Source organism: Diuraphis noxia, unplaced genomic scaffold (genome assembly GCF_037042655.1).
Source record: "Diuraphis noxia isolate RWA-SAM2 unplaced genomic scaffold, SU_Dnox_SAM2 contig0001, whole genome shotgun sequence".
NCBI classification, from domain to species: Eukaryota; Metazoa; Arthropoda; class Insecta; order Hemiptera; family Aphididae; genus Diuraphis; species Diuraphis noxia.
Genome location: NW_028301711.1, coordinates 63,053,003 through 63,065,350, shown reverse-complemented (window position 1 = coordinate 63,065,350; position 12,348 = coordinate 63,053,003). Strand labels below are relative to the sequence as shown.

General features: G+C 26.8%; 1 protein-coding gene across 2 annotated transcripts; it reads right to left on the bottom strand.

The window, feature by feature from the left end:
• Positions 1 to 6,728: 6,728 nt before the first annotated feature.
• On the bottom strand, positions 6,729 to 9,511 carry LOC107168726 (U11/U12 small nuclear ribonucleoprotein 35 kDa protein-like). 2 transcript variants are annotated; one of them, XM_089217247.1, is made up of 4 exons: positions 9,314 to 9,511; positions 8,484 to 8,778; positions 7,400 to 7,613; positions 6,729 to 7,325 (listed from the first exon to the last, which is right to left on the bottom strand). In XM_089217247.1, exons 2-4 carry the CDS (start codon positions 8,730 to 8,732, stop codon positions 6,883 to 6,885), a joined length of 906 nt encoding a protein of 301 aa, XP_089073373.1. In that variant the 5' UTR covers positions 8,733 to 8,778; positions 9,314 to 9,511; the 3' UTR covers positions 6,729 to 6,882. The 2 variants fall into 2 exon arrangements, with proteins under 2 accessions (XP_089073373.1, XP_089073372.1); XM_089217246.1 differs by having other exon boundaries at positions 9,329 to 9,511.
• Positions 9,512 to 12,348: the final 2,837 nt, after the last annotated feature.

The window sequence follows — 12,348 nt, the reverse complement described above, 5'->3', positions numbered from 1 at the left end:
TAATTTTAGTCGTAAAAAAATAGAATAAATTATAACATATAAAAATTATAGCGCAGAGCTCCAGAAATCATAACAAAAAAAAAACTTCAAAATATTGAATAGAAAAAAAAGTTGTAAGATTACTCAAATAGACCTTTTACAGTGTTACAACCTGTATAAAAACAAACTTGTTGCAATTTATACTTTTTATAACTGTATAGGTATATATTATTATTTATTATATACCGTTTTTGATAATATTAAACTGTCTGACACCAAAACCAAATCTGCAGGGTCTGGATATAACAAAGAGATATAGTAAAAATATTGTTTCCGAAGATCTATATTGATATGAATTTATTTTAATATAAAATAAGTATTGAATTTGGATACAATATAATTTTTATTTATTTTTTGAGACCTACTTTTTCCCATTTAGGTAATATGTTAAATAAAAATGTTATTATAAAATTGTGCCATTATACATAATACGATATACTTATTAATTCATATGGTGTAATGTGTACATAATATAACCTATTAGAGTAGGTAGATACTAACATTAATATGCATATATAATGTTGATTACATGATTTAGTCAAGGTAATTTATTTTTTGTATTTATTAGTGTGTTTTTAATGTTTGAAAAAGTGGCGGACAAGTGGATATAGCACTCTGCAGTTGTATTATTACGTTAACTGTCGTAATGGTTGTATAAAATTTGAATAATATAAAATCAAAAATCATTTTATATGAAGAAAGACGACTCTGAGCGTAGAAGGCTTGTCACTTGTCAATTTATAAAATGATGATAAATTTTAAATTACAAAAAAAATAACTAAAATTGTTATTTTCCGTTTGAATATCTACTTAAAAAGACTGTGTTTATATAATTTTTAGATTTTTTGGTTGTACTATATGAAATATACTTATGGGAAACCTTGTTTTAAATATTCAATCCTGTTTACTTATAAAAATTCAAACATTTTATAGATTTTCAAATACAATAAGGCAATACCCAAACTTTCGTGATTTTGATGAATTATATCGTAATTTGAACTTAAAAAAAAAATTGTGCACATGTAATATGTTTGAATTTTTAGATTCTGAATAGAGCGATGGATATATATATTTATGATGTATGAGTGTAATGATATTGATCTAACACTAATGATGTGTGATGTTCTTTTAATTTTGTGTCCGTCTACTCTATTTACACTTAAATAGTTGAAATATCTAATTAAGGAAAATCAGAATTTTATACGCGAAATTGGTTTTATAAAAAATTAATTTTAATTTTTAGTGTAATTATAAAAAAAAAAGCTGTATATAGGTAGGTACATGTAACATTCACTGAATGTTTATATTAGAATTTTGTATACATTATACAATTTTTAAAATATTTTGACTCGTGTTGAGCTATTTATAGGCATGACATTTTCAATAGTTATTAATTTGTTTTGAATTGATGTCGTCAAAAAAATGTTGACTCGTTCAAAAAACTTGAAAATATATTACAAATTTTGTAAGTGGAAATTAAAAACCAAGAGTTAAAAATTTCGTAAGAATCACCGAAATATGCAAATAATTTTAAGTTAGAAATTCATAAAAAACCTACTTACACTTTCTAAAGTGAAGTTTGTTATTTTAATATTAAAAAAAAAATTTTATTGGTTAAAAAACTTGACAATTTAATACAAGGGTATGTATTATTTGCAATAGTATAGTTGAAAAATTGAAAATTGAAAAAAAAAAATGATCACAATTTTTTTTTATAATCATTTAAAGTTCAAATCTTGACCTATTTTGAAATATCTTAGCCCGACAAACTGTCTCCGCTCAGAATCATTATCATGGATATTTTGAATTTAAATTTAAAACCATCATCCATCACAGTGACCCTATTGTAACCTACTTTACAACAGAGGGTCTCCCAATTACCCGTTTTTTTTTTTTTTTATAACAATTTATAAGAATCTTGAGTAAAACTTTCAAGCTTTTTGACGGAGCAAAATTATTTTCTATCGATATTTTTGGAAGAAAAGCAAGTAAGAAAAGTTCACTCTGCGAGCATATTTTTATTCAACGCAATAGGCCATAATTTTATTCTAATTTAAGCAGAATTATAAATATGATGTTTTGGAAGTGGCTATATTTTGGCTAGTGTATGATGAACATTGAAAAATATATATTAATTATATCTTAATATAAATATTTTATTAATAGTAACAATAGACAATAGTATAATTAGATAACTTAATATCAACAATCGTTATTACAATATTACTTATTAGTTATTACTATATGTACCACACTACGACCATATATAGTTATCTACTAGAAAACTGTGCTATGTGCCTATATGTACTGGTAACTAACGGAAAAACACTAGCTATAATGGTGATGTAAGGTGTTTTAAGCTTATACTTGATTAGAAACCAGGTAAAAAAATAAAAAACTAATAATAAATGAAAATTGAAAACATCTATAAAGAGAGTCAAACTTGGAAAATACTAATATATATAGACCAGATGTGGATTGATGAAATTAGTGGCCCTGGGCTAATTAATTTTTGGGGCCCTAATTTTACAAAAAAGTATTTTTATAATAATATACCAATTGATATTAATTAGTTAAATAAGAAAAATATTTTTCCTCAGACAGAAAATTTACATTACATCGTTAATTTATTAAACAATACAATTTGTCAACGGTAATGTCAGATATAATCTCAGTGCAATATATACATTTGGAAAAACATCAAAAAGTTGTCATTCATATTATAGAAGTTTTGCTATAGCATCACAATAATTGTCAATATCTGAGGAAACTGTTTCGATATAATGATAAAAATGAGATATTTCTGTTTTCAAGTTATCATCGAGATCATTATGGTAAAACTGAATACAGTTATTTAATGAATGCCTGGGCCAGTGTCAGTTTTAAAGTTAACTAAAAATTTGAATTGAGAAAGAAAAAGATTATAAGAATGTAATCTTCTGTCAAGTTCAGAAATCAATTTATCTATAATAACAAAGAAGGTATCGACTTCAAACTTTTTTTCCCACATAAAACAGTTTGTTTTTCACGTCGTCTTTGATTTCTTTTACCAATAACACACATAAGAGCCGTCTCAAATTTAATAAATTTTAACCTAACCTATATCTCATTCAATAACATGCAGGTTATCACAGACAATTATTTTAAATGATTAATATGGTTGTATCTTTAAATAAACATCGTTAAGATCGTATTTTTCTAATAATATATCTATAACTATAGAAAAGCTGCAAGTCCATATTATTTTTTGGGGGGCCCTGGGGTATATCCCGCTTAGCTCTCCCCTTATGTCTCTGATATAGACATTCACGAATATTTCAAGTACATAGTTATCAATGGTTATTTGTTTTTTAATTGTAAATAAAAAATAGTTCCATGAGAAATTTATGGATGATTTATGTCATGAAACTTTGAACTTAAAACGCTTAAAAAAAAGGAATTTAAATTCCTGGTAAACTTCTTTTTTTTTTTTTGTTAAAAAAAGAATAACATATAAGGAATTAGAAATTAAATTTAAATACGAAGTAATATGATATATGATGCATGGACAAGAGAGACCCTACGGACCACTATTTCACCATTGATCAATACAAATGGTTTAGCGCTGACAAAATTACGGGCAAGGATTCTCATAATAGCTTGCAGAATTTTTACAATACAACTATAACTATGATCTATCGTCTTTTAACACGTTTATGGCACTTCGTCTATTTATTTTTCTACAAATCCAGCCAAAAAAGTCACTTTTCATTACTGCTATAGCAGAAGTGCCCCTGTACATCATACTGTGTGAATTACGTTATGAGCAATGACAATTTTGTAGATCAGCTGTTTATATTATTAAAATTGCAAGTTTATTTATGCTTGAAATTGTTTGTCTATATAGTATAACTATCATTGTAATTTCGACATTACGCAACATTGAACTTTTAATTAGTATTTAAAAAAATAAAATAATTTTATTTTTAGTTACTCTCAAAATGTCTACTAATCCACTTAAATAACAGGTGAGTGGTGTTCAGTGAACTTCTATCCAAGTTAGCTGACCTGATGTGTATATTGACTGGCAGCTTCGTATTTCGGTTTGTTTGGACGCTTCAAATTTCAATACTTTATTTATCTAGGTAATGCACTTTTAAAATCTTAAAAATGTTTGTTCTATTAATTTTAATATTATAATATATTACATAAACATAATAATACTAAATATGATAAATTGTTATCTCTAATCAGGAGTTTCTTAATACAACATTTAGACTATATTATATACTTTTGTTGTTTAATGTTTTTCTTCATATGGCACGTATAATATGCGCGAATTGTAGGTAATTGGTTACTAAAATGGTTTTTCAGTTAAAACGTCTAGCTTAATAATGAATAATATTCTTATTGGTACAAACCTACTTTTTAAATTTTGGGTGAAAATGAAATATCAGTGAAAACCAAAAGGTTATTTTTCAGTAAAAACAGATACAGCAGCGAAAATAACTAATAAAAAGTAGTGAAGCAAAAATCGATATAGGTACTGCAGGTAAGTACCAAAGTACTAAAACATCTTAGAAATAGTATCTAAAAGCAGGTGTGGAGTGGGAACAAAATTCAGGCCGGGAGATTGAAATTTATCCAGGCCACTCTCCATTTACCAATTAAATTACCAAACAAATTTTTCTCGCTACGCTAAAATTATATATTTCTATTTACTTATTTCAATACAAATTACAATTAAATAAATACATTTCATTTTATTTATAATATGTATTATTTATACTCTCAATATTATAAAATTAATTCAATCACAATTGCTATTTCGTTTAACTTCTAATGTGTTGTATTTATATACCACTAATACCAGAAAATATTTAATCAGTATAGATTAATAGCAATGTTAATAATTATATATTGTGTTTTAATGGTTCAGGTTTAGTTAATAAGTAACAAATATATTTATAATAAAGAAGTATTATATTAATTATGATTTATAAACAATAACTATAACAAATTATTAATAATTATATAATAAGAAAGATATACATTTATAATAATAATTTTGATAATAGCTTAGATTTTTCACCAACTGCATTTATTATAATATTATTATCTATTTCCATGAGAATTTTATTCTCAATGGCCATTAGCATAAAAGACTCAAGGTTTTCATTGGTCATTGAATTTCTTAACCTATTATTCAAATACTACAGGGTTGAAAATGACCTTTCACAAGTACAAAACAAATACATTTCATGCTTTCACAAAGGTAGTATTGAAAAATTTTATTTTGCTTACAAATGCATATTTTAAAAAATTTATCATTTTATCAATATTTTTTCATAGACGTTTTTATTTATTTAATTATACAACTAAAATATTAAGTGCATATTTAATATCCTAAGATCCTACATAATATCTGAGGTACTATATTATAGTTTACTACAATAAACTTAAAACTGTACTAAATAGGTATTCACTCACTATATAAAATTTATTACACAAACGTTTCAGAAATTTTCAAATATTGTTTCTTAATTTTGTTAACCAGCAAATAAAATAATGATAAACGTTATTCAAATTATTATATTATTTTATCTATTTTTTTAAATTAAAAATGATTCCAACGACCCTACCATAAGTCATAACTAGAACATTTTCGCTAAGCAGTAAATACAATCAAATATATTTATGATACAAAAAATTGTTTCCTATTTCCACCGACCAATAACACAACATTGGGTATTATTCAATTATTTCAATTATAGCCATTATATATTGGTGTATGTCTATGTTTGTCGCTACTCTGAAGATAAACAACTTTCAAGTTTCAACAGGCGTCGGTACTCGGGTGTTAATTATAAAAATAACCAAACGATATTTTGTAATTTTATACCCGATGGCCTATGCTTTCTTATACTCATACAAGGCTATCAAAATGTAACACAAATCACAATTGTATTAATAATATACCAAATACAATAATTATTAATTTCGTAATTTCAAAGTTTTAATACAAAAACATTGTTGACGCATTTACTAATTTTGTAAATAAAATCTAATATAAATGATTGGGCCACCAGGCCATAATATGGGCCAGGCAATCTGGATAATTCCCATTTCCAGACCGGCCACTCCGCCCCTGTCAACAAGTATTATTTTACTTTGTGCTAATGTATCTTTACAGTATTTTTTATACTGAAATTTAATATTCAAATGAAATAATTTTTAGAATATTCATGATTAGAAGAATAATTCAATAATAATGAACGTTTTATACAAATTAATACCTACTAATATTAATTTTATTGCATTTTGTAATTTAGAATCTAACTGTGAATAATTGAATAATTGAAGATAATTAATAAACATGAGTTAAAAGTTATAAATAGTGTTGGGAAGCAACAATTTACTTTTAAGCGACAGTTGGACAAAGCATGGAATTGATTACTTTATAAATAAATATTTTGAAGGATGTGAATGAACACATATAATTCTCTTATAGAGCTTTCAGTTTTGGAATTTAAAATACTCGATTAAAGAAGGTTCATTGCATACAAAAACTTGTCATCGCTAGCTACTGTTCTTATTTCAAATAAAGTATTGTTATGTAACATATTAAAACTAAACAACCATTGAGATTACTGATAGTATACTTGTGAAGTTATTAAGAAAAGTAAGTTAATAATAATAAAAACAATAAGTTTAACAAAAACAGTTTAATACAATCACAATAATTATTAAAATATTCAGATGGATTTGTACAAAAAAATATGAATATATTTATATATATTGTTATTAATTATAGCTAATGAGTCATTTAAATTTTCAGTAAATTTATTTAAATTTAATAACATTTCAAGTAGGCGGAATCGAATTTAAGGGTGGTGTTAAAGGTAAAGATGTAATAGAATGTGATGGTGGTGTTAATGGTAATGTGACAGTTGAATTTAAAGGAGGTGTTAATGGTAAAACAATTATAGATTGTGAAGGTGGTGTTAATGGCATCAGTGCATTTGAATATGAAGGAGGTGTTAATGGTAAAACCATAGCGGGTTGCGATGGTGGTGTTAATGGTAATGATATAATTGAAGGTGCCGATGTAGTTGAAACACCAACAGAATTTGAATGCCTGTCGTTAGTAGAACGAGGAGTTGTAATTGACTTTCTAATTTCTTTGTTTTCTTCATTATTTGATCTATTCTTTTTAAATTCAACCAGATTTAAAGGTGGTCTAAAACTTCTTATTCTACCACCAAATCTAAGTTGACCTGATTGTTTTTCACCTCCAAAACCTCCACCTAAACAAAGGTAAGAAATAAATTACATAAATTATTTTGGTAAGAGAAATTAAAAAAAATATATATTGATATACCTAGTCTTCGAGGTTTCCATCCAGGTAGTAATCGTCCACATTCGAAATCCACAAATACCTCAGAATTCTTTAATACTAGTTTTTTACAAAGTACATAAGCATTCAATGCCATTTTAAATGTTTCATATTCTATAAAAGCATATCGTTTACTTAAACCAGTTATTATATCTTTAACCAGCCTTAAAGCTATCATTTTACCATACCGACAGAATTCCTAAAACAAAATAAAAAACAATTAATTGTTTAAGTTATATAACATTTTCAATTAAATTGTATGAATTTAAACAGTTAGTGTAGTTTTTATTTGTATCTAAGTGTAGGTATAAATAAAATATAATATGGTAAATAAGCCCTCTTCCCCAAGAAAAAAAAGAATGATGATAATTTATTATTACCCAATAAAACAAAGTAAACAGTGTATTACCCATAAAACGATTAATATTAAAAATATTGTGTATAATGCAGTGGCGTCCCTAGACCCTTTCATAGGGGGGGGGGGGCGAACTTCATACATCACCTATATATTTATATGAAAATACACCAATTACTAGGTTTTTTACCTTTTAATTAATTTTAAGAAAGAAAATAGAGGTCATGGAGGGGGCGACTGCCCCATTCGCCCCCCCCCCCCCTTGAGGACGCCCCTGGTATAATGAATGTACAAAACTATGAAAACAAAATTATTTCATCATTAATGTACCTAAATATATATAATGCCAACAGGGCCGGTGCAAGCAAATTTTTAAATGTAGGTAAAGATCAAATTGCCGCCTCTTGTTTTATTATAACTTTTCTTATATGCCGCCTCTATATAAATATTAACTTTGTCGCCTACGCCTATAACCGGCCCTGAATGCCAACATTATATTATGTATTGACGGAAGGAAATAATACACGGTTTTATATTAAAAATATAAAAATAAGTTATATTTTAAAAATATACTATCAATTTTGCACTTATTATCATCTAAACATATTTTAGTTTATTTCTATTGACCTGTTATAATCAATTTGGTCATAAAATAATACAAAATCAATCTACTTATTTATTAGTTATAATTTCAGAATAATAATATTATTTTACATTTTCTAAATCTTTCTCTGTTGTATCCAAGCTTAGTCTGCCTACAAATATTGTATTTAAGGGATTTCCTTTAGCCTTGTAGGACGTTTTATACTCAGAATTTAAGGCTCTAATAATTCCAGCATCATGTGGTTCATTATCAGTGCCATCAATACTGCCAGCTTTTATTGGATCGTAAACTATTGTTCTTGGATACCAGCATTTTATTTCTGGTATCTTTTCTTCATGTCCCTTGTAAAAGAATGTCATTTTCTCATTCAAGTATAAATGTGTCTTAAACTACCGTTTATAAATTCTGTAAAATATATAAATATAAAATATTACATTATTATTTTATTCAATCAAAACGTTCAATGACACACCCACATCATGTACATAGATAGATATTCTATATCAGAGTTTGCGATAAGCAAGTTTAAACTAAAGTTAAAATGTTATTGACTTATCGAAGATGTACAATGGCTAATCTGTCAAGTTTCAGACTTGAGTTGTCCTAAATTATTATTAAAAGTAAATATTTTATTTTGTTGAGACCAACATTCAGTACTGAAATGAATATACACGTACATGTAAAAAATATTGTTATATGCTTATGTACAGAAATTAAGTTGTAAACTGTTCAAAAGAATCAATAATAAAAATCACAGAAACCGTGAATGTACGACGCTATTCACACACAGCGTGATCAAGCTTGGATTAGATGGGTGGTCGGGTGGGCATAAATGCAATACTCGAAAAGTCGAAAGATGCGAATAATATTTTTCGACGACAAAGTGTTTGAGCAAAATTAACAAGTATAGTATAGTAATTAGTGGGTAATAGTGACTCACTAGAATGGAATTTACCTCTGTGACTATGTGTGTGCACTTCTTCGAATGACTGAATTCGGAGTAAAAGCGTGACGATTCTGAAATTATTATAAAGTCTGTAGATTCAAAACGAAAACTTATCGACGAATATTAGTAATAATTATTGAGCGCATTTGGTCGGACGTCGCAAATCACTATATCAGTGGACTGATTAGTCGGCAACTGCTTTGTTGATAACACACACCGTTGGTGATAGTAAAATCATTGAGTATAGATAGTATATATATACTATATAGTATATATATATATATATAGTATATATATATAGTGTATATATATATATATATATATAGTATATATATATATATATATAGTATATACTATATATACTCAATGGTAAAATGAATAATACAACGCAGCCCACTGAATTTTCCCACCCAGCTCCTTGAGTGATTTATAAACTAATATGCACGTTTTTCGGCTCCAATAAAAAACCGCATACAGACTGTATACCTATATCCAGAGCCGGATTTAGGGAGAGCATGGGACTCCCACAAAATAATTACCTTTAAAAAAAAAATTTTTCTACTAATTTGCAAAAAAATATTGCATTTGAGATAAGAAATTAATAGCATGATAAGGGAATAACCCATCAGTGATATAATTTTAAAGTTTAAGTTTTAAAACAAAATATAGATCATCTGAAGATTCTTATATTTCAATCTTATGTGGGCACTGGAACCCCCACAACCTTAAATCCGGCCCTGCCTTTATCCCATTACCGCCTATACACATTTATTCGAATGTTTTTCACGTGTAAATAAAATGTCTTGACTGGGAATTTGGACACTCGGTGAAATTATTTGAAACCAATGAACACTTTTTTTATGCATTATGCATAATATTATTTTAGCGGAACACACTTAATTGCAAAACAATTCCGATAGTCGGCTTGGTGCGAGCCAGTCGTGGCACCGAACTCAGATATTTTTGTGAAGCGAAATCTAGAATTGTGTTAAACACTATACTACACTAGTATATAAGGGGACGAAACAGCAATCATAATACAACGGTCAATTACTAACTTTTATTCTATTACTCGGAGTGTTACATTGGTAGGAACTATCAGTATATCCAAACCTCAATTACAAAATTACAACAACATAATCTAAACTTGATTTTATAACTATTAACTTTTTTTTAACAAATGTTTACTCAGCCACCCACTCGAATTTTTTAGCCGTCAAATATGATATAAAAATAGGTACTTACACTAAAATACTAAATTATGTATAGAACACCAGGTTTAACTTTAATTACCACATTAACCGGTATTCGGGTATTCTCTAGAACTCACCTATATCCACCTATTTAAGAATTGAAGTGATCACTTCACATGATTTATGAGTTCGGCGCCACTGGCACGAGCCATCTGGTTTCACTGTAAGCTTTAGCCCAGTAATTTCTGGTGCTCACAAATTTTATTTTTGTTGATTTTTGATCTCCCTACCTCTGGAAAATTGTCAAACACTTTGGTGTTCCGAAGATTCCACAGCAAACCAAAGGGTAGAGGTACAATGTACAAACGAGGAGACGAATGGTCAACCCATTAAAATATACATCATATACAATACTATACTGGCCTGCCGAAGTGAAAGGCAGTAACCGACAATTTTATATAAATGAAATCCATGTAGAACATCGTTCATTAGGCCACTTTATATCGATTTTTCTTTAAGTCTACTTGAAAATTCTAAAAATCAGAATTTGAATAAATTTACTGTTAAAGGGAAAAAACAAAAAAGGGGGATGTGCATACTTAAAAAATCACCCTGTATATCTTGAAAAAAAAATGCACTATATGCTATGTAGTTTCAAGTTACTAATTAGATATTATACTGCTCATGGGTTTAATAAATATATTTGGCTGTATAAATACTGTGTACGTGTAAAGTAACCTCAGATTAGCTGACCAACGGTAATAAGCATATATTATGTTAATAATTTAATTCCAATGTTATAAATTATTTTATATATTAATTTTTAATGTTATAACTCTATAACATACCTAAATATATAATTTTGTTCTTAAATTTTGATAAGCCAGAATTTTATATCATTATTACGTTATCAATAATTCATAAAATATGTGTACATTTTAACACTACCTTTTTAATTGTAATATTTTTTTAGTATCAAAAATGTAGTCTTACTAAAAAAGTTAAAAAATTTGATTTAGGAAAGAAAAATTACCCAGAATGATTTCTGAGGTACAATAGTGGTACAACTAATAACCAAAAAATTATTGAATAATATTGTTAAAAATCAAAAAAGTTTAAAAAAATTAGAAATACCCATTTAAACAACTTTTCCATTTTTTTAGATCCTAATATGTATATAATTTTGTAGGGGCTATTTTTGATTATTTTAATATTATAGGTAACACACATTTTTGAATTTTAAATTGCATTGGGTATTTTGATTTTGTGGAATTTGAATTTAATTCTATGTAATATTTTTATTCACAGTATTATGTCAAGTTTGAGTTTTTATGGAAAGTGTCAGCCTAAAAAAATACAAATCTGAGCTTAAATTTTTTAGGATAAAATTACAGACAAAAAGATTAAGAAAACAGATATTTTAACTAAAATATATCTAAATATTAATTAAGAACTTAAAATTACTACACTATTTTTTGTAAGTCTGCAACAGAGTTTGTGAACCATTTGAATACCAACAACCCAAAGAACTATTTTTTAACTCAAACTAAATATAAAAATATAATGAATTATATTTAGTATATGAATATTTCAAATAAAACATTAAATTTATTTTAAACTTCTATACAAAAAAAAGTGAAAAAATTATATCAGATTTTAATGCTTACAATTATAATACACTAAATCCAAATTTATGTTTAACACCTTTTTACATAATACATCAAAAGAAACAATAATAATTGATTGAAGGTCGCTCATAAACTGAATTGTATGAAATAATTAACTAAGCTATTCAAATTCATTAACTCTATAAAATACATTCTTTAAGGATGTAAG

Bases quoted from the DNA above. Each gene is read 5' to 3' on its own strand.
- LOC107168726 (XM_089217247.1), bottom strand. From the start codon at position 8,732: ATGACATTCTTTTACAAGGGACATGAAGAAAAGATACCAGAAATAAAA. The intron at 7,614-8,483 runs GTAAAATAATAT...ATTTTGTTTTAG, and splicing joins CAGAGAAAGATTTAGAAAAT to GAATTCTGTCGGTATGGTAA. The intron at 7,326-7,399 runs GTATATCAATAT...ACCTTTGTTTAG, and splicing joins ATGGAAACCTCGAAGACTAG to GTGGAGGTTTTGGAGGTGAA.